General features: G+C 40.9%; 3 protein-coding genes and 1 non-coding gene across 6 annotated transcripts; 3 read left to right on the top strand and 1 right to left on the bottom strand.

Moving 5' to 3' along the window:
- Positions 1-620: 620 nt before the first annotated feature.
- Positions 621-6033, bottom strand: hmox2b (heme oxygenase 2b). 3 transcript variants are annotated; one of them, XM_058653774.1, is made up of 7 exons: positions 5903-6033; positions 5278-5422; positions 4376-4480; positions 4151-4268; positions 3551-4042; positions 3160-3283; positions 621-3066 (listed from the first exon to the last, which is right to left on the bottom strand). In XM_058653774.1, exons 3-7 carry the CDS (start codon positions 4438-4440, stop codon positions 2939-2941), a joined length of 927 nt encoding a protein of 308 aa, XP_058509757.1. In that variant the 5' UTR covers positions 4441-4480; positions 5278-5422; positions 5903-6033; the 3' UTR covers positions 621-2938. The 3 variants fall into 3 exon arrangements, with proteins under 3 accessions (XP_058509757.1, XP_058509760.1, XP_058509758.1); XM_058653777.1 differs by lacking the exon at positions 5903-6033 and adding an exon at positions 5610-5699; XM_058653775.1 differs by lacking the exon at positions 5903-6033 and adding an exon at positions 5575-5598.
- A 22-nt stretch (positions 6034-6055) lies between these two features.
- Positions 6056-14553, top strand: LOC131475559 (uncharacterized). Its single transcript, XM_058653773.1, has 9 exons — positions 6056-8087; positions 9513-9571; positions 9891-10479; positions 10579-10629; positions 10720-10798; positions 11023-11167; positions 11500-11601; positions 12236-12429; positions 12546-14553. The coding sequence occupies exons 1-9, from the start codon at positions 7984-7986 to the stop codon at positions 12693-12695; spliced, it is 1473 nt and encodes a 490-aa protein (XP_058509756.1). The 5' UTR covers positions 6056-7983; the 3' UTR covers positions 12696-14553.
- On the top strand, positions 8456-8528 carry trnat-agu (transfer RNA threonine (anticodon AGU)). Its single transcript has one exon. It is a non-coding gene; the product is annotated as a tRNA-Thr (tRNA).
- Positions 14554-16163: 1610 nt separating the features above from the next.
- LOC131476045 (uncharacterized) lies at positions 16164-19943 on the top strand. The gene is made up of 2 exons (XM_058654508.1): positions 16164-16449; positions 16573-19943. Exons 1-2 carry the CDS (start codon positions 16379-16381, stop codon positions 17036-17038), a joined length of 537 nt encoding a protein of 178 aa, XP_058510491.1. The 5' UTR covers positions 16164-16378; the 3' UTR covers positions 17039-19943.
- The last annotated feature ends 2252 nt before the right edge of the window (positions 19944-22195 follow it).

Genomic DNA, 22195 nt, shown 5'->3' with positions numbered 1-22195 from the left:
GTGTTAGTTGGCACAGCTGAATACAGAGCAACTTATTTATTAAATTAGTGCCACCTTGAACTCTGCCTCTGGCCATTACTTCCTGTCTCGAGACAGCATCAGGTGATGCAGAGGAAGTTAAAAACCCAGTTGAAACCACTATTAACTATTGGTGTTTAATACCCATAATTATTTTGTATGTTCTTGTACATATAGGATTCATGTATAGAATATACAATAAAACACATTTAAATCTCCTCCAGCAGAGTGACGGTTACAATTCTTTTTTTTGCAGGGTTATTGTATCAGATTACACTGAAATGCAGAGATGTATATAATGAAACAACCTGTGATTTAAATGATCAATAAATCTAGTACTTCATTGTCCCTGTTTGGAGATTCTTTCAACATTGATTTTAAAATGAGCTGACTTAACAGAATATAGTCAAAGTAATGCGTTTAAATTACATTTTTCCAATATTTATGAGACAGTATTTTCTGTAGCAGATCTACAGTAGGAATCATGAAAATATGTAATATTATATATATGAAAATATATGTTTCAATCTAAACAATACTTATTAGTTATTAATATTGGTGACATAGCCTTTTTATTTATTTTATTTTACCTTTATTTAAAAAAAAAGAAGAAAAAATCTCTTATAAAAGAGACCTGACCAAGGTAGCAGCCATACAAAATCACAAAAACAATATTAAAACACAATACAACATATGATTCTCTGAAGTTTGCTGAGAGATATGAGTGAAACTAGCTCTTTTTGAATGTTGTTCCATGTCCATGGTGCGTTATAGGAACATGAGGTATGTAATATGCATCACGTATTCAATGTAATTATAAACGCCAGTCCATTTAAATTACTTTATTTCAACAAGAACGGTCCACATTTTTTATTCCACTATTGGCAGCACAACAGACTACTGGACTTTCACCTTCATACAAAGAGTCGTCGTCTAACCGGTCACTTATAAAGCTTTGTTTAGTTGAATACACAAAAGTGATCAGAACACGGGTTAAAGGAAATGCAAGAGACTTCAAAATGAGCATGAACTACCTTTCTACCAAGATTCAAGTAAGTGTCTTTTCAATATGTCCAAACACACTCAACACTCTTTCAAACAAACACTGGCATCATGAAAACTAAAGTACAGACACTACAGGGGAGAATCGGGCAGTCCTTGTGTTAGTCCTCCATTCACAACGCGTCACGTTGCCGTCATTCTGCAACATTAACCTGAGACTCTAGGACACATAACACTTCGTCGTCATCGTTTCATGGCTGTGATTTAACTGCTTCACTACTTGTGGAGCTGACCCTGAATGAGCTGTGCTGAGAAGAGGGAGTACTGCACGTGCATGTGGCAGTACGTGTTCACGGTGTTGTGCAATGCACACAACACAGGAACCTGGTGCAAAAAAGAAAAGCATATTTCCTTTGGTACTCTGTGTCCAGCACGTCCAAGAAAAGCACTTAGAAAGTCAAAACCTTGACTGTGTCAATTTCCTTCTTGTTTTAAAAAAAAAAAAAAAAAAAATCGAATCTGAGAAAATATTCCAATTTACAGTATGAGCAGAAAACAGTATGGTTATTGTGCAAATGGATGCACACACGAGCTGAGCTGCTGAAAGCTCCATTACATGTCCATGAACATGTCTATTTCTACGATGGAGATAAATTATGACTGGTATAAAAAGTCAATTACCTTAAATAACTGAGGCAATTACCTCCGCTAATATAGTTATATAGGCTCCTACTGCAGGTACAACTGAAGCATCAAGGAGTCACATCATTCTGGAGCAGAGAAATTGCTTTTTCTTTTTATCACCATGCATCAATAGACGTTCACATTATGTGAAATATTCTTATTAATAATCATACACTTGTTAAAGTGTAGGCAAGCTGTAGAGTTAATAATAAAAGGTTGTTTTCAGTTCCTTTTCTAAGTATGAGTATGATGTATGAAATGTGATCATGGATTCTTTAACGATTTTAACCGCAGCTTTCTCTTTAAACACGTGTGTTAAGCACATGTTCGGTGCTGCAATCAGTGTGTAGAAATCAAATATTATATACTGTATGTAGACACTGTTGATATTATAAACTACAGAAAGCACTCAGAGAGCTCCAACCTCTGACAAGGTCCCTCAGTTTCCCACAGTGTCAATAATCCCCCAAATTCAGATCCATATCATCAGCAAAATCTAATTTTTTTCCTTGGACCATGACCCGATATTCCAAGAAAATGGAATTATTTATGTGCTGCTCACACACAAACAAACATGGCCAAAACTATTACCTCCTTGGTGGTACCACTATCCTTACCACCATAGTACAGAACTTTATCTTATTATCTCATTAGAAATCAACACTGCAATCTGCCTGGCAAAAAAACCCTATTGACCTATTGAGTTATTCTATGCATAGCCTCTGCATAGTGTTTCATATTTATTCATACTTTTTTTTGCTATGGTCACCGTTTATATGTTTTCGATACTACATGCATCATGTCAATAGTATAGCCAAGCTATAATTCAGTTGCATCAAAAAAAAAGTCACACACTATGCTCAAACACTCATAAGCCTACACCTGCAGAAGGTGCTGAGGTGCAACCAAACACTCTGGGAGGACACAAAATGGAGGGATGTTGCAAAAGAGGTAGAGAAACAACACAGAGTGGAGACTGAATTCTAACAAAGTGAATGTTGATGGCTGGGTGAATGAATGAGGATGGCGTGCTAATGGTCCTATAGATCATCTCACTGGAATTGCCGTTGGCAAGAAACAGATCCAAGCACATTTGCTATCAGCTTCCATCGTGATCAATGTGCAACATTAAATAAACTTGGACCTGTAAAGAATGTTGCGATGAAACAATGAAATGCTCCACGTCTCCTTACTGTCCATCCTAAAGCGTAAAAATGACACGCTGAAGGTTGGATCACATCAGATACCAGGCAGCCAGTCCAGCCAGGACAGCAAACCAAGTAGCAAACAGAACTTGTCCTGTTGGGTGTCGGAGCATGGCCATGGCCATTTGACACGCGTATGTCGTTCCACCTGAAGCCGCTGGCAGCACAAATAAAAAGAGAAACATGCTTAAAACAACACCCTCAAAACAGAGCCATCAACATATATATTACAGGAAAAAAAACAGCATACCCATTTTGGCAGCATAGTAGGGGCATTTGCTGATGTCACCACCCATTTCTCCATGGACAGGCATCCCAGCATCTAAAACCTCCTCCTGGATGGTTTTCCCAATCTCTTCCAACTCGTCAAAAACCTACCAGCACAAAAAAATGTTCAGTTATTAGGTTTGCTGTATACGGTGAATTCTAGAAATGATCCTGTGCTAAAAAATAACACCACAAATGTGGCTTTGGTAATTCACCCTGCAAACACATGAACACCAAAAAAACAAAAATCCCTTTTTGAATCCGGAGTTACATCTTCTACCTGGTAACAGATTGTCAACAAGTGTTTCCGAACAAAGCTTCAATTTCTTCTTTACCACTCTAACGTGTCTCAACTGCCACCCTTTGCTTCTCACCTCCATGTTGAAAGTGAAGGCTTTCACAGCCTCAGCCACGACTCTCTTCTTTGTTTCCATGTCAAGTTCCAGTTCGTTCATCCGACTGCGATATAGCTGCTTGAACGCTTTGGCGCTATGGATGGCATCAAATTGATAAAACTCCAGCCCCTCTCCTGTGGGAGGAAGTTTCAAGGCTCTCTGTGCCACCTTCTTCAGCACTTGTCCACCAGATAGGTCTCCCATGTAACGGGTGTAAGCATGGGCTACTAGCAGCACTGGGTCCTCTTGCCCTACTTTGTGGATGCGGTCCACATAGCACTGAGTGGACTCGGAGCAGTGTACCTGACTCTGCCATTCTGGGCCATAAAAATACTCAAGGTCACGAGCCAGAGCTGTGTGGCGGTGGAGCTCTGCAGGAAAATACAGAGGGGCAAAGTGAGGATGATCCTTGTTCCTTTCAATCTCCTCCTCCATTGCCTTGTAAGTGTAGTAGAGTGCCACAGCACCAAGCTGAAAAAGCAGAATCAAATAGTTAACATCTGCACTTATGTTTATTTAATAAAGCACTAAATAACACTGAATGTATAAAAGTGAATTTCTGATTATACCCAAACTCACCTTGAAGAGTTCCTTGCGGATGCGTCCTTTGAGGAAATCCTTGACAAACTGTGTGTTCTCAGCCTTTTCATGGACCTGTTTGGTACCTGCTGCAAGCATCTCAGATAGATCTTCAGGACTGCGGAGAGGGAAGCGCAATGGGAAAAACACATGTTTACCAGATCTAAAACAACATGAAATATCTTTCACATTGTCCACAATGTTTGACATTAACATGACTTTCACCTGAGGTTTTCCTCCTTCACTTCGTACGCGGGCACAGCTCCATTGGACACACTTGTTGTATCCATCTTCTCTGCTGATATTAGCAGTGGGTTCCTGTCAGTTAGTCTGCCATAATATAAATCAAAAGCCAAAGCGTTAAAGTGACAACAACATTCAAGAGCAAACTATGATATAAAAAGTATCACATTATTACACCATGGCCAAAGCCATGATGAAAGACTATGAAACATAAATTAGATCTGATGCAATCACATGAAACTGTCCGTTAGGTTCATGACATACACATTCAGGTTGGTAACAATGTTTAACTTACTACCTCTAGTGAAGATGATATGTTTTAGGCCACGTTTTCTGTTTGTTTGTGATCACCATAATACTTATTTCTTTTTTAAAACCATTTCAATCTCGCAAGATATGGTAGGTATTGACTCTGAAGTACTTAGAAGAAGTTTGTGTTGTCCAAACATAGGGCTGGAAAAGTTTCATGTGAGTCGATATTGATAAGTAATCCATTAATTCATCTTGGTGGTCAGTCCATCAGAGGATCACATCCAGAGACAAACAACCATCCACTCTCACATTTATGGTCTATTTAGTGTCCAATTAGCCTAATATTTTGGGACTGTGGGAGGAAACCAGAGAACCCCCCCCCCCCCACACACACACACACACACACACACACACAGAACATTATTGCAATAAATGACAGATAACTAAAGATTGAGCATTAGAATATATAGCGAACCTTTGTTATACCTTTGTTATATTGATATTGTATTGTTATTGTCCAGCCCTAGGTGGTTTTTCCACTTTTCTGTGCATGGCATTTGTATGTGATTAGAGCTGCAGGTCACATGAAGACAATAAGCTCATATTCAATCCTATGATGTGCTGACACTTACCGAAGAGGCAGCGTTGATCAAATGTAAAAAGGCGAAACAACTCCAGCTCTCTGTTGTCCCTGAGATGATGCCGATGACGATAGAAAGCAAAGGAACGTTGTTTGTTTCTATCAGTCGATTCAGTCTTTGATCTTATTTACTGTGTCTGCAAAGAGATATTGCGAAACTGACCGTCAAGCAGGGACTGGCATTGTTTACAACTACAAAGAACACACAGCTAAACAAAGACACATCATGATACAGCACAGGCCCTGTGGCGTTTAACAGGAGTTTCAAAGAAAAAACATAAAGTCGTACATAAATCTAATCAGAGATACGTGACTCTCTCTTACTGCGGCGATTCTGTTTTCCACGAACGCCTCATAACACGCGACTTCCGGCACTGTCTCCCTGCTACTTGCTAAGATAAGAGCATTATTTTGACAACAGCTAAGTTTAGTAGCCAAGTTAGCTAGTAGCTAGCACGACAGCAACAACCAAACTAATTTCAGGTCTGAGCAGCACCGGTACGACAACGACACGTTTACTGACTGACCAGCTATATTTAAATATATATATATATATATAGTTCAGATAAATATTGCTGGATTAAAAAAAGCTTTGTTATGATATTGACACAACTAACCTTCACAGTACCACTGTTAACATAACAGGCTGCAAATGCGACCTCTCTTGGCTGCTAGCGGTAAAACAGTTGCTTGTTGTCCACACGTACTCGACACACAGTGATGAGGTAGCAAGTTCACAGTTCAACCGTTTGGACCTTTCACACAGCAAAAAAACAACAACAAAAAAACAATATGGAGGCACGTAGCATTCACAAAAGGAAACATGGAAATAAAAGGGCACCTACTACGCACTTGTGGGTCTTTTTGTTTTTATGTCTACACTCCAGTGTATGCATTTCATATATTTTTTATGAAAGGCTTTTAAATAAATGTTTAAAGTGATTAAACACTTACACAGACTGACTTATGGGTGGTATATTCAATTTCTGTATGTATGTAGTATTTTCAATAAAAAATAATGCACACATTAAATGATACACCAATACACAAAACAAAAAAGAGAAAAGATTATTGGAAAAAAAAGAGGCAAATATTGGCATCTACCTCTAATTTGAACAATAACATGGTGATGTGGGCCTTTAAAACAAATAAGGCATGAATCCTGTCTTGTGTCAAAGATGCCCTAAATACTGTTCACAGCTCATAGTATCATAAGAGTGTTGCAGGTGGTCTTGTGAGCATATGACTCATACATGCTGTTCATGAATTATGTACAAGAGTTTGTTTTCCTGAGCAGATTTGCGATTTGGTGTATGACTGAATGCAGGGACCGATTCATTACCAATGAGTCTATTGTTTGTCTGTGTGTGTGTGTGTGTATGTGTACGTGTCTGATAATCAGAGCCTGGCAACCTGCTGCACCATCAGATGCTCAGCTGGACCTACACCCCCTCCCCACCTGCACTACTGATCCACAGGAGGCTGGTAGGGGAAATATGAGCTCACAGGATGATTCACTTTCCTCTGATGTTTTTTTTTCCTTACTGATTTGATATAATAACAACACAGCTTTAGGAAATACTGACATAATTTAGGCTGCCTCATCTTGAGACGTTACTTGTTCCATGGGAGCCACACAAATAGTCTCTCTTATTACAATGTTAGAAAGAGCAGAACTTGTAATTTTAGAGCATCACTTCCAGGGCCAGTAATTGGAGAACTGTACTTGTTTTGGAAACACATACGGAAGAGTATTAGGGCCCTCTAGGAAAAGAGACTAAAGTCTGAATTCATGCTTGTTGTTTTTAGTTTTTTTTTACTTTCTTTCAAAAAACGTTTTAATACTCTTCTGTACAGTTAAATTTTGTTATCAATTTGATTAAGTGACTCTTTGGCGTAAACTGGTGTATTATCAGGAAAATGGACTAGATCAGAACAATGAACACTGAACTTTTGTTTTGCATTTCTGTTTACATATCTTAGCTGACTGTTTATTTATATTATTTATTGGTTTGTGTAAGGGTGTGTGTGTGCGTGTGTGTCTGTACTATATGTAAATATTTTTAGGGGTTTCTTCTTTTGTGATGGGTTATCTGTCCCCTTAAAAACACTTGTTGGAGCTGCACCTTCATTTCGTTGTATGTTGTACAATGACAATAAAGTTCTATCTATCTATCTATGCTTCTTGATATAATTCAGTCACACTTTCGGTAAGAGTTTTATTTATTTTTCACAATTTAATTTAATAAGATTTAATTACGACATGACCAAGCTCCTTTTGAGCTTTGGGGTGTGTTTGGCCTTTTTTGGGACAACTTGTTGAAGCTGCATCCCTGCTCCTTGGCAACAATGACACTTCTCGCGAGAATTGGGCTATAGCGTTGTGGGGAGCGAAGATCTTTGTGTTCAGGTAGTTTTCAAACAATAAAGTACTGAATTCGTCTACTTAAGATAAACGCGCTTTACGATAGTTGCATTTGAAAGTTAATATGTTAGTCACGTTTTTTAACACACTATCTTGGCGAAAAAAGAAACGAATGACTACAACATGACTTCCGCATCCGTCCATTTCGGCTTCGCGGGTCAACTCGAAAGGAAGAGTCGACGTTATATTTTGCCGTTGTAATGGAAAACATATGTTTTAAGTATGTTTGATTAGATAGTTCAATCGTGTCGATTACTTGTGTAATCATCCAGCATGTCACTACTGTCCAGTGTGGAGCAGGCTATCAAGTCATGCAAAGCCGAACAAACCAGGATTAATGACAGTATTCAACTCTACAGAGAACTATTACAGTGTTTGTAAGTACTCTATCTGAGTCTGTGTATCAGAACTTCCTATTTGTGCCACCACTTGCCTTTATTGACAAGAATATATATATTAATTCACAAATGAAAATAACTATTCAAGAATAATTACATTATACTTACACTGTTAGTATTTACGTTAATGTGTTGTGAAGCGCATGTAATCTATTTTTAATAGGTATTTATAAGTATACTTTTCGTGCAACCTGGATTTAACATGTGTCCTCAAATTGTAATGATATTACAGTTTTAATTAGTAAGTAAATAAAAATCTTCCGTTCATAATTAATCATTCTTTTTGACGTCAGAGTCGCCGCTAGGTCATGTTCATATGTGGAAATACCAGTTTGGTAATGCTATCTGGCGCTGTGGCTTAGTTGGTAAAGCGCCTGTCTAGTAAACAGGAGATCCTGGGTTCAAATCCCAGCAGTGCCTTTTCCCTCCTGTGACACTTGAAGGTGTAATTATACAGAGTTAAAAGTTAGCATTACCCTAGTTGACCTAATCTTCCTGCAAAATTAGCTGACTCTGAAACAACAGAAAAATGACATCTTTTGCATATGTCCAGCCGTTCTGTTGCCATCACATTAAGCCAGGCTACAGGCCACCTTTCGCCCTATGTTAGCTGGAATTGGCACCAGCTGCCCTGCAAAACCTCATGTGGAGGATGCAGCAGTAGACAATGGATGAATGAATGAATGGCAGCACTTCCATAAATCGAGGCCCTTGCCTAAAGTACATATGAAGGGCTTTTAAAGACATTTTTAAAGCAATAAAACACTTACACAGACTGACCTATGGGACAGGACAAATGCTGTCATACGAACGGAAATGCAAGATTCTATGTGAAAGAACGGTTGTTTATATTTTAGCTTAACCTCATCAATCAAATTAATATTTGGTGTCACTACATTTGTCCATACAATATTCATATACTGTATAATTTTTTCATGGGACATTTCCAGGTAGGGTGTTCCAAACATACTGTGGAATAGTTTGTCTGTGTATTGAGACTGTCCATATGTCTTCTGTCTCCTAATGTATTCCCATACAGACCAATCTGTACCATATTGTGCCATAAATTGGTTCTTTATGAATCTGACTACAGTATATGTCAGCTTGTGACAAGAAATTAAAATGAAAGTAATGTTATATCATTTTTTTAAAAGGATATAACATTAAGACAATAGAAAATGGAAAATTAATAGAACAATCAAGTTTGAGGCCATTTGTGTGAGGCTTAAAATAATTATTTTCAGAATGAATTAGTATTATGACACAGGATTTTCATTCATCACTCCACCATTAACGCTTAGGTTGCGCAGCTATTAATTATTTCTATATACAGATAGTATGTGCTACCGTGGCTTAATTTAGCTTCTAATGGTTAAGTTGACTGTTCACATTTTCTTTTCACAGAACACCACAAACCAAGTCGGCTTTTCATGAGTCAGAATGTGCAGATACGATTGCTTCAGGTAATTAAAACATCCCCCCAAAAGTCTTTACATCTTTTTTCAAATTATACACAGTATATGATGAAGAAATTTTTTTTAAGTGCATTTAACATTGTTTTTTAAACAAGCATCTTTCGTTTACTTGAAGCTCTTACTTACTTCTAGCTCTTATTTGTACCCAAATGTTTAAATGCACTTATTGTAAGTTGCTTTGGATAAAAGCATCTGCTAAATGACATGTAATGTAATATAACCAAGTGGTGAAATGAGAGCAGTATGTGTCTGAATAGACTTGATAGCTAAACTGTAACCACATGTTTCTGTGCTGTTCTGTCATCAGAGACAAATACGTCACCAGGCGTGAAGGAAGATATAGAATTGCTTGAGCGAGTACTGGAGAAAGCCCTTCAGGTCCGCACTGGCTCCAGAACTTCTACAAAGGACCCAGACAGACACAAGCAATCTAGAACTCAAAAAGAAACAGGCTCTTCTAGTTCAGCATCCAAAGACATAGCGGTGTACAAAGGAAGTCAAACGACTGTCAGATCGACAGCTAAATCTGCCAGTGTTGAAAGAAAAGAGCACAAAAAACGTGGCGCATCAGTGTCCTCCACGCTAGGCTCCAGGACATCAGCTAACAAAAATCAAGGACATTCCAAAATAACAAACAACAGAAGCAAACCACAGTTCTTGTCAGCCGAGGCTGTGCATCACGGGGCAGCCAGGAAACTGCAGCAGGCTGGTTCAGTGTCTGTCGCTCCTGGTCGAATCTCAGCCTTGCACGCTAAAAACAAGACTATTAAAAGCAGTGTGCTGAGAGGTGATGACCTGGGCAAAGCTGCAGCTATCTCCACACCTTCTTCAAACAACCCAGGGCATTTTTCACACACTGATGTGGCTGGGGTGCAGGGTTTGCCTCAACATGATGGGTGTGTTTTGACCCTGATATAATGGAAAAGAAATGTTGTTTTTTTTGTCACTGTTTGAAAAAGGTGTTGTCCTGTGCTCATGCTTTTTGCCTTTGACAGGATAACAGAGCAGATAACAAAATGGAAATCTTTAAGGAAGAAGGAAAACAGGTGTGGAAAACCTATGTGATAATTTTGTATTTAAAAAAGAAAAAATTGTTTATTTCTGGTTCTAAGTTTCTTTCTCTACACGATCTTTAGGTTGTGGGACAAAGTTATTGCCCTACAAAGGAACCCTATGCCTGGGAGGTGTCACTTCATGGAGAGAATGAGACTTACGGTATGCTTCCTTTTGCTAGTGACAACCTTCACAATGGGCTGGGAAAACCTTAGACATGTTTTCCATGCGGTGTAATGCTGAGCTAGGGAATGTCGTCCAGAATTCCACAGCCACTCAAAACCCAGATCCAGCAGAATATTTTCCTGACGAAATGTTAATATTTCCTCTAAACAGCCTGGATTTCCCATCTGTCATCCTTAACTTTTCTCCTCTGATCCCTCTAGTTCCCCAAGGATCAGCCATGTGGCAGTTCAGAGGAGACCAGAGTTCTGGTCGACAAGTTCGCTCACCCAGGGCGCCATCTCACCAATCTCTGCCAGACGGAGGAACTTCGGGCTAAAGGGATCCCACGAGCAGCAACACAGCCCGGTAAAAGCCTGAACTATATTACCCACACACACAAACAGACAGAGTTATGAGTAAGGAATGAGGAGAAAAGATGCAGAATGATGACACATATGTGTGGGTGTGGGGATGCTAATTTTAGAAAGAAACTGCACAGGAAGAGTAGACAGGAAATGTCTGTATGAGAACTATTTAAACTGATATATGGTGTTGAATTTTCCTCTAGTGCTGTTATTGCACAAGGTTTAATATTTATTTTCTGTAATCGTGACAGTGATCGTGGGTGCAATTAAAAGATGAATCCCATGTTGCAGTTTAATGTTGAATGTTAAATGCATGTACTGTATATGTTGCAGGTACTGAAACAACCAAGTATGGCTCCTCCTATCTGACATGTGAAAGGATGTCGGCAACGCCAGCAGAACTCCAGAAGCACTTTGCACACCCAGTAAAACAAGGTACGAATCCAACATGTGTCGCCTCCCTACACAAATGAAATGTCAACCTGGCTGCACGTGGATGCTGAAAAACATCATTAAACTGATTTATTCCACATGGCAGACTGGTATAATAAAGAAGAAACATGGCGGAGTAGTCGTGACCCTGTGTGTGCCTCTGATTACCCAGAAGTGTTTGAATGATCATTTCATGGTGTCACTCACCCACTGCATATAGTGTGTGACATGGTAGAATGGATGTCACTGCCAATCATACCACTATCGTGAAGTGTGCACAGAGATTTTCCATTCACACCACTGACATGAGTGTATCACCTTCAGAACAGGTCTGTTGATGTTTACTACTGGTTATTATTGGATGGCTGCCGTGCAGTGCGCTAATGAGCTAATGCAGAGCCCTCCATCCTCGCACATGGAAAATGAAAAAAGAGCTGCAGTGAAACCTCAGCACCAGATCAGTACTTTCCTTGTCCTCAGCAAACCCCCTCCCTCCCTGTGATGGTGGGGTTTTAAAGCTGCCTGTCCTGGCGTGGCTAGGCGAGGGCCAGGCTATTTAAAGCCGAGGCAGCAAGGCAACGTTTTAGGGTTCAGTTGCTCACGCGTGCGCTCTAAATATAACTGCATTTTCCATCAGAGGTGGAAGCATGGGATCGATGGAGGCCAGAGGGAGCTCGTCTCTGTCCTAGTGGAGCAAATAGTATGTGGGAAGATGAGTTGATCTCACCGCTGCCCCCGACTATAAGCTACACAACGGAGTCAGAGCTCCGAGAGCTGGAGAAGCTGAGGATGCGGGTGGTGCTGCTGAAACAGGAGATCAACCTCGAGCAGGTAACTGTTGTGTTGCTCAACCATCTAAAAAAAATGGTGTCTGATTGTGCTAATCTGTCCTGTAGTTGTAAACAACACCGTAGAAACAACACGCTGACATTTTTTCTGTGTGACAGGCTCTGCTGGACACTCTGTCCCCTCAGCTCTCATCCATAGCACCTGGACCTGGATGTCTCAACTACAGTGTGCTGAGAGACATTTACTCCCTACTGGGGGAAGGAGGGGTGCGTTTCCCTGCCACAGTCCTGGACACTGAACCTGACTGACCCCACAAAGTACAGTATTGCACTGAGTGACCAGTTTATGAGGTTCTCTGCCCTGTCCCATGTACAGTTTATACATAAAATATTAAATCAGACACAGACCTCTCAGTTTCTTACATTACATTTCATTAAAACTGGAGCATTGCGTCGTTCATCATGTATATCATCATACTCTATATTGGACTATAATTCCTAATTTACTGATAATTCAAGAGTATATGCAGTATATTTGTCTGTGGATGAATAATCTAGGTCATTATTGTACAATTCAAGCAAATATTGTGATAATTTTTCATATTTTGTGAATGTCTGTGACTGATTTTGACCTTTTTAAGTGGAAAAATGGATATGACACATCACAAATGTGATATATTATTTTCAGATCATTTATTTAGTGTTTGGTTTTTTGCATCAATTATTCATATCTCTTATTCAGGTGAGGTTTGTGGGGGCAGCTGGAGTCCAGTCCCAGCTGACATCAGAGAGTGTTTTGTTTAAATGGTTGGTTTGCCTCTATCAGCATTGCCAACACTTAACTATATCATAATTTGCATTTTTAATATATACAGTAGCATTATCTTTAATTGAAAAAAATAATAATAATTAAGGTCAAGGATCGAGCCTTCCTAACTCAGCCTGTGCCAGTAGGTGGCACTCAACTCACAGAGGACATAACCACAAAGCACATAAGCAAGGGACTAATACATGAGTAGTACAGTGGTAAATAAAAATCAATAAAAGGAAGGAAAAGGAAATAAAATAATGTGTGTTAGCTATAATATAGAGCTGCATTTCTCCATAATGATAGCTTTGATCTGCATGTTGCGGGTTTTATAATCTGGCATATGGTGAAAAATTGCACATATGGGGCTAATACTACATCTGTGATCTGTGAGATAGGCTTCTTATGGTTTTTTCCCCGCAGCAAATGTGATGTGAGGGTGTATGTGAGACACAGGGAAGCCAAAAAAGCCTTGTGCCCAAAGATGCCATGTGGATGACACAAACTGTTCCAGACTGGGCGACAGGTGGCGCTGGGCTCACACAGCAGGACGTGGGTGTTTGAGCCCTGCTGCACCAAACCTCATCTACACATAAATGTAGGGACACGCACAACCAAAGCTGTACGAGTCAGGGGAACAATGCGCTTGAAGGCTTGGCTCTCGTTTGCCCGAGGAGAGAATAAAAAGGACCATTTCAACCTTAGATTGTCTTCTACTGGGGTCTTGGAGAACATGAAAACAATAATACAAACAAATGCGCCTGGCTTAAATAAAATATCCACTCCAACTTTTGCAAGGCCTCCGGTGTCTCACCACTTGATAGATTGTCGTCTCTACATCCTCACATAACCTAAACAGACTGCATTATGCTGAAAATCCAGCTGCAAGCCTTCTCTCTCACAAGTACTCCCATGATCACATAGCCCCTACACTCCAACAGCTTCACCGTCTCCCTGGTAGTGCTACTGCATTTATATCAACAATCTGGCTGGTCCATACCTCTCAAACCTCTACCACCCCCACATACCATCTCGCTCATTACGCTCCTCTGTCACCCATCTTCACTTCATTCCACCCTGTGGCTCTGCTCTGCACTATGGGTGACAGGACTTTCACTGTGGCTGGTCCTAGTCTGTGGAATGTGTTAATGCACCTCACCTAAAAAACACAGCCTTTTCATGATACGCCATCATTTTCCACCGTGGGGTAATTGCTTCTACCATACTGATGTATTTGTGGTACTGTTTATTTCATTAGGGTAGCATTTTATCATTCATTCATGAATTACTGTTTTAAATGCTTATTCTGTGTCCAAGGGTGTCTTGAAAGGCACTTCAAATAAAATGTATTCTTATTTATTACTAGTATTATTATTATTATTATTATCACTATTATAGGATCTTGGATCAATGTGTGTGAAAGGAGTTAAGGAGGAGGCAGAGATGCATCCTTGCGATCACGTCAGCACTACACACAGGTCCCAGTGGGAGTGGCGCCTACGCAACCCAGCCTTCCTGTGACCCGCATACATCAGCTGCTGCCTGGCTTGGGCTGTCACCAACACAGTTTTTCCACTCCCACCACCATGCCCTGGCCCTGCCCAGGTTACCCGTGTCTCACGCCTTTGTCCCATAATTCTCACGCCTCCTTTTGTCACATAATGGAACATTCAAAGAATTTTTTTTCTTTCCATGGAAGAAACTTGAATTTCTTTCCCTGTCAGCACTGCCATTATGTCAAACATGCCCTATACAGAGAGCGGCACAGTTGAATAGCCTCCTCTTTTTTTTATATGCAGAGTCCTTCCTATTTCACTTTTTTCACCCTTTTCATGTGCACTTATTATAGCCCTGGTCCTTCACAACAATGGAGTCCAAGTACAAATCCACAGAAACGGAACAGTGCTACCAAGAATCCACCACTCGCTGCTGTTGAACATCTCTTTTCTCTTGTACTCGCAAACATTCCTCACTCGACCTCTTTCTTTTGCTCATCTGTAGACGCTCTGTTGCCCGGCTGTAGAGTCAGCGCAGCCATTAGTTGCACTGCAGTGAGGTTTATTATATGATTTTCCTCCACCATTTAGCCGCTCAAAGCCAGCTTCAGCAAAACTGTGTCTTATGGGCAGTTGTCCTGTGCAGACAGAGGCATGTCAAGCATTTAAATGAGGACATTAGTTATCGCTTGATCTGATAATGTCTGCCATGTGGGCATTATAGAGCAACAAGCCTTTCATCTAATTGCGAAGACAAAGTCATGCCTGTGTTTCATGAAAACATGCAGAGTTAATTATATCATTTTCAAAACCGCAAACTACTTAGTGCCAAATTACCTGACGATTTTGGTGTTCCAGTAAGTTAGGGTATAAAAAAAAACTTGCCATTGTAAGTTCTTCATATAATGCCTGAAGATAAAGACAGACATCCAGCTGTGTACACGCGTTTATCTTTCCTCACGGTGGCTTCTCTTGTGTAGAGCAGAAGATTAGCAAGCTTAGGAGAAATTTCCTTTCTTGACAGATCTTTCTTTGTTCCTATTGGAGGATTAAATTCTCCCTGGTTCATTCAACAGTGTGTGGGCTGGGGGTTGTTTTGGGTTTTCACAATCTTTTCGTCAAGTGTAGGAATGCTCATTAGTGTATTCACACTATGGAGGTAGTGCAAACAAGATGCTCTACAAATCTGTGTTTTCAGGTGTGTGGATGGCTGTGGAATTTCTGTTTGATGGTAATGTCCATCCAGGATTTGATGGGTGCAACAGTTACTGTGTAATTGCCTCATGGAGGTGACACAGCCGTGAAGTTGCAGTACATTGTAAGAGAAAGTATCTTTCTAATCTAAAATACTGAGGGATTCCCCTCTTAAGCCTTTATTTCAAGACTGGTTTCTAAATTTCCATGGGGAGCTTTTTTGTACTGCAGTAAAACAAAACTAAACAATAAGACTGCAATTGAGAAGCAGTGACACAGAGATGAAGACAAGCGGGAGCAGTTAACTCGTCTCCCCTCCCCCTTCCTGTGCTTCATCAACCCCTTTGATCCAACCCTATTCTCTCTGCTTCACTCTTGGACGTCACACAAAAGATGGCCAATCCGAGTGCTTGGACGTCCCCATTTTTCTTCCATAGCCCCACCCCCTCTGCTCCTTTATATATCCCCCATCACTACATTCAGCAGAGTGTACAATGTGCTGCCAGAGAGCCAACAGGCAGTGTACAGAGAAACAGCCAGAGAGGGAGGGAGAGAAGGAGAAAGTGTGAGTGAATTTTCCGCGCTGACTCAGGCGCCTTCATCTGACACGCTCCAGCCATTCCTGCTCCCGTAATTTCTCCCGGTTCACATAGACCTCCTTCTGCTTTCTCCCTGTGTCTACATACAGGCTAGAGTCGACTACAAACGTGATCCAAGAGGCCAAGGCTGCCGTCTGGTTTCGAGATCCGTCAGCCCGCATCACGATGGGCTGCACAACAGGCCACCTGTCCTGCCAACCTCAACACCAGACCTGCTCAGGGCAAGACGGCCAGGCTTTGGAGGCTGGTGGTGCCAAAGTTCCAGAGGTGCTTTCCTCTCTTGAGCGTCTGTCCCAGGCTACTGGAGGCATGGAGAAGTCCTGGTACCGTTGCATCTTTCCCTTTGGAATCATCTCTTTGGTGATCGGTGTAGCAGGAACTGGGGTAACTTACACATACAATGACCTGCCTCAGACTAAAGTGGTGTCAGTGGTGCTACTTGTTATGGGCTTTTTGCTGTTGCTTTTGGCCACCGCATGTTGGACTGTCCATAAGAAAAAAAGAAGGAAAAAGAAAGAAGGAGGCTCACTCACCTCTGAGCAGTGTGCTCTGTGACACACAGGGAAAACAGTTATAGGGACTCAACAGCAGAGACTTGTCAAAACCTGGGAGTTCAAGGATTGGCTTAAGAAGCCACTGCTTCACCAGCTCCCTGTCACAAACTGCCCCTATTCTTATTCAAAGTATGGCTTAGCTCATACTGGAGAGAAGTCGCTCTGAGAAATCATACAGAGTGGGAGAACAGACCGACCTGACAATGTAGATCTGTTTAATCTCTAAAAAATTGGACCATTCTGGATTGGGAAAGACGGATCACAAATGTCTCACGCACACTTATCACCAGACAGCGGGTGTCCAGTGTCAAAACAACCTCAGAGGAGACACACAAAAATATGCACTGCACCCTGCATGCATATTTACCCGCATGGATACATGGCCCTTACAGCCCTTACTCACATATGCAGTTGTACTCCCAGAGGGAGCTCACACAGACACCCAACACGCTATGCAGAGCTACTGCTGGAGTCAATGCTGGCGTCATTAGGCACGTCAGTCACAACATTCTTCCTGCTTGGACAGGTGACTCTCCAAGAGGCCAGAAGTGGGCCAAAGATGGCAACCTGATACCCAGCCGAAAGAGCAGCGCACCAGCGTCAGGGGCCAGCGTCATTCACTTGTCCTGTGACACCGCAGCTATGTGTTGGGGGCTTTTTTTACGCAATGGGAAAGTGGAACTTGAGTCCAGCAGGATCTTACTGGCATCTGTGTGTGGACGATGAGCGGCAGAGGACGGAGGACCCACTGGAGAAGTGGAAGCTTTTTCTCTGTGGTCACACAAGGTTTCTGGTGAACAGGAAGACCAGTTGGACCATGAACTTCACTACAAAGGAGAAAACATGTTTTGCACACATGGCCGTGTCCATGCCAAGCGAGATAATCTTTTATTAAAGCAAGATTAGCTTAATCAGTTCCACATTGAGAAGGCATTGACTTTTTGACTATTTGTGCAAACATTTATGCCCCGCCTTGTGTCAACATGGGGCACCCCAACTCCACAGCCGGTTGGCAAGGATTATTGAAAGACACTGCCTGAGGGGACATGCCACTGCAGGGACACTTTGACTGATCCAGTTCCCCTGTGGCCCCTCCCACATAGTGCCTTGAGCAAGCACTCATGGAAAAAGGCTCTGTCGCATTTCTCTTTTTCCAAATGCACCCCTGAGTATTCCCCCTTCCGCCCCTTCTTTACCTGAACAGCACTCTCCTCATCCATCCTACGTACTCCTTCCTACATCCTTACTGTTTGACTTAATCCACCTCGTTGTGGTATTACCCAGTAAAGAAGAGTCTCCAGCCTTTTGACACAGAAATTAAGACACACAAATACACGGAAATGTGAGCCCCTGCAGTCTATTTGTGTTTTAATCTCTCTGTGCCAAAGGAGATAGATCATTATTGATTGACGTGAGTGTGTCAGTGTGAAAATATGGTACAAAGCTGTTCTCCTCTGAATACTGATTCATGGTCGTGCTCCATGTCATTTTGGGGTTTCCCTCTTCTTTGAGGGAAAGCTGTTGAATGTAGCTGCACTCAGCTCCACGTCTGTGAATTGGTGCTTTCTGTTGATATGTGGTCTCACAAGAGGAGACAAACACTGGCATTTTATTCTTGACGTGAACATGTCATTCCGTTCGCACTAATCATGAAAAGAGAGATTCTTTTCAGGTAGTCCCCATGTGGAGGACTGTGCAGTGGCACTCCTTTTACCCTTGAGGAATATTGATGGCTGTTGAATCGATTTTGGCTACCAGATGAGCTGTGCCTGTTGCCGAGTAAAATGTGTCCATGCATTCAGAGGTAGCAGTTAACACACAATGCCAAAGAGTGATTAGAAGGCCAATTTGCCAGTTACAAAGCAGCAATTGCCCGCCTATTTCATTAGACATGCAGTGGAGCAGTCCACTGTCGCACCTTTAGCTTAGATGATCAGTCTCATACTTATTGTCAGCCATTCTCTTAGTTTGTGCGAAGGGTTGAACAAGGTAAGATGGAAGATTTGTCATGGTAATGTGGGTGACAAATGCAGAACCTTGGAATTATTTTCACTTCCGTCCGGAAATGTCATCCATGTGGTTAAATAGGGGTTAATCATTGTAATCAGAATGCACTCTTTTATGTCAAAAAAGACATAATGTAGATTTTTCTGTATTTGCTTACATATTCTAGCACTTGCTTACATAGCCACATGTTTTTATTTCAGAAAAGATATGTCAAAGAAAAAGCTTATAGATAAAAAGCTTAGAAATGTAGCCGGCTGCATCGCTTCTCTATCTCTCTCCTAAATGCTCTCTCACCTAAGTGATTTATATGAACATTCTTATCTCATTGGTTTATATTACTTCTGTTAAAATGCCTTTAGCCACACAGTGGTGTTTTTTTATTATTATTTTTTATTATTTTGTGGTCCAGTGATTCAAAGGCCAAGAGAAAGAGAGGCGGGAACAGTTGGCAAAAAAAAGAACAAGACGAGCCACACTCGTACTCTGCCCTAATTTTAGCCTCTGGCATCAATGCAATTTTCACATGTATAGACACTTTCAATATGTAGTAAACCGTGGACTATAATGTGCCAGTGTATTTGAACTAAAACATTGATGGTGGATGAGGTGTGGAGTGATTTCCCTTCTGCCTTCTGAACTATGAAAGGGAAGATCTACCTCTCTGCTGTGGGGAGAGATGTCCCTCAGCAGACATCCATGTTGTCTGCCCATACTGTGCGTCACACTAAATGTTTGTCCGTGTGCCCTTGAAAAGTTGGTGCTGTATATATACGTATATAAATGTGTATATAAGTATATATTAACTGTATACATATACGATATGAGTATTTTATATTTGTACTGTATATTTCTACTCGTGTGTAAATTTCATGTTGTACTAAATAAATGTTACATGAAGACCTTCGTCTCTGATGATCGAGTTTGTAAGTTGAGTGCAGAATCGTCAGATCCCCAAGGCAGGGCTGAGAATACAGACGGCAGACAGGGAGTGGATAGTGAGAAGACAATAGACACTGTTTTGACTCCGCTTTTGAATGGTTGACATATTATGACTGCACTGCTGTTAACACAAAATGGAAACATGTATTAGTTTGACAAGAACACCTGAGCTTCCCCTGTGCTGCATATAGACACAGGACCACATGCTGCTCTGTCAGATTGGAAACGTGTGGCGATCCTTTGGTTGTTATGAAAACAGAATGGCTAGTATCAAGTAGAATGCAAGACACCCCCTACTGGCAAAATTGATATCATTGATGACCGTGTGACTGGTTTATTTTTTACATTTACCATGGACACATTTTAGCATTCACTGGGAACTATGTTAGGAAACGTCTGTGGGTGTGGAGGGAACAGTGTTTAGGCCCGGGTGACGGGTGGGGAGGCCAGCGGGGGCAAAGTGCAGATGGGGTGGAAGTGGTCAGTTGGATTGCTGGGGTCAGCAGAGATTACAGGAAACCAGATGGGAGCAACTCATCCGCCTCTCAATCTCCAGGATTTGGCTTCAGAGCCAAGCATTCAGAGCTATTTGTTTTTTTATCATTTCAATTACACAAAACTGTCATCAGTTTAGAATGCAGCAGACAGAAAAAAATACAATACAACAAAGTCTGCATTTGAAATATAGCTGTGGGTTCCAACTCCTGATCAACAGCATCTGTGCAAAAGACCGTTCCGGCTGTGAATTGGATGAGTCACTGCCTGCTGCTGGCTCCACATTATACCTTGGTGGTGGGATGAAGTTACATCTCAATTGTGTTTCAGCCATTAAGACAGCTGTTTTAAATGAAATCACATATTTCAGCCAAGAGAGTCAAATTATAAATTGTGAACTTACAGGCTCAGTTTAGGTATTGTCGTGAAGAAGTAACTTAGGGACTTCAGAGCACTGGGAATATCGGCACAATCACAACCTTTCGACCTTTAATGTCTTTCTTTCATTTACACAAACAAAAACATCATTGCATGTGACCCCAGGTGCTCACAGTGCAGACAATGAGATTAAAAGAAAAAAAAAAAAACACAGTGAATGTGCAGTTACAGACAATAGAAGTATGCAACTATATACTACACAGTCATGCAGTAACAATAATATTGCAGACAGTCATTAGATCATGAGGAATAAAAATGATAGACCTGGACTATGCAGTTCTGTGCGAGAACAGTTTTAATCGGGGGCAATTCTGGATAAATGCCCCAGATGATGTTTTCCCCCCCTAAAGCCATTACTTGTCACTTGATGCGTTTTACTGAGAAAATGGTTGGGATTGGCTGGAGTTTCTATGGAAACACCAACTGCATCCAGTTAGCGATGTCCAAGCCCTTGCTCCATATGAGGTCACTCAACTATGAGATAATTTGATCATACAACACTTCCAGTATGAAGTTACGTGCCTCGCTTGGCACAGGAATGAACGAAGAATTGAATAAATCTGAAACGGATTTTCTTTGTCCACCATGGCTTATCTAAGATCACATTTGTAGAAGAAGTTTGAAGTTGACTTGCATGATCCTGATACTCTGTGAATGTTTACACGTCGTTCGATTTTAGACTTCAAAACAACAACTTAAAAACAAGCAAATGATCAATAGAAAATCTGAAAAGGACAAAATAATGACTACTAGTGGTTGGTGCTCTGCTCTTTTATGGCCCTGCTCTAAAGACCAGCAATTAAGAGGACACAATTCAGGAGACAGAGTAGTCTATTTATTCATTATGACTTCTCCAATGCAATGGTCTTAATCATTGGGTCATTTCATCAAAGGCAGCGGCGTCATAGGCTGAACCAATTGGTTATTTGTACACATCTGCTTGGTCACACTAATATTGACAAATGTACAATGTATTTTTGCCTGAATTGCCTATTCCCATCATCATCATCATATCATTATTGTTATCATAATTGTTTTTCTTGAAATTGTTTCAAGAAGTACATTTAGTATTAATACTATTATTTGTATATACTGTATGTATTTATAAATTGACATATATTTTGTAAATGGGATTAATAAAGTATTATCTTATCTTATCTTATCTTATCTTATTAATTAATACATTTATATGCGCATGCAGTTCTGGTTTATTTATGGAATAACTAGCTGCAAATCTGAACACTTTTAAAGTCATACAGCTTATTATTTGCTGTATAGC

The sequence above is a fragment of the Solea solea genome, chromosome 16 (assembly GCF_958295425.1).
Source record: "Solea solea chromosome 16, fSolSol10.1, whole genome shotgun sequence".
NCBI lineage: Eukaryota > Metazoa > Chordata > Actinopteri > Pleuronectiformes > Soleidae > Solea > Solea solea.
The sequence above is the reverse complement of the archived record's forward strand: the minus strand, read 5'-3'. Positions and strand labels throughout refer to the sequence as shown.

Excerpts from the sequence above, each read along its gene's own strand:
- hmox2b (XM_058653774.1), bottom strand. The coding sequence starts at position 4,440 with ATGGATACAACAAGTGTGTCCAATGGAGCTGTGCCCGCGTACGAAGTG. Across the intron at positions 4,043-4,150 it reads TCCGCAAGGAACTCTTCAAG|CTTGGTGCTGTGGCACTCTA; the intron begins GTGAGTTTGGGT and ends CTGCTTTTTCAG. Across the intron at positions 3,284-3,550 it reads CCTTCACTTTCAACATGGAG|GTTTTTGACGAGTTGGAAGA; the intron begins GTGAGAAGCAAA and ends TTGTGCTGGTAG.
- LOC131475559 (XM_058653773.1), top strand. The coding sequence starts at position 7,984 with ATGTCACTACTGTCCAGTGTGGAGCAGGCTATCAAGTCATGCAAAGCC. Across the intron at positions 8,088-9,512 it reads AGAGAACTATTACAGTGTTT|AACACCACAAACCAAGTCGG; the intron begins GTAAGTACTCTA and ends TTCTTTTCACAG. Across the intron at positions 10,799-11,022 it reads TGGAGAGAATGAGACTTACG|TTCCCCAAGGATCAGCCATG; the intron begins GTATGCTTCCTT and ends TGATCCCTCTAG.
- LOC131476045 (XM_058654508.1), top strand. The coding sequence starts at position 16,379 with ATGTGCTGCCAGAGAGCCAACAGGCAGTGTACAGAGAAACAGCCAGAG. Across the intron at positions 16,450-16,572 it reads GAGGGAGAGAAGGAGAAAGT|GCTAGAGTCGACTACAAACG; the intron begins GTGAGTGAATTT and ends GTCTACATACAG.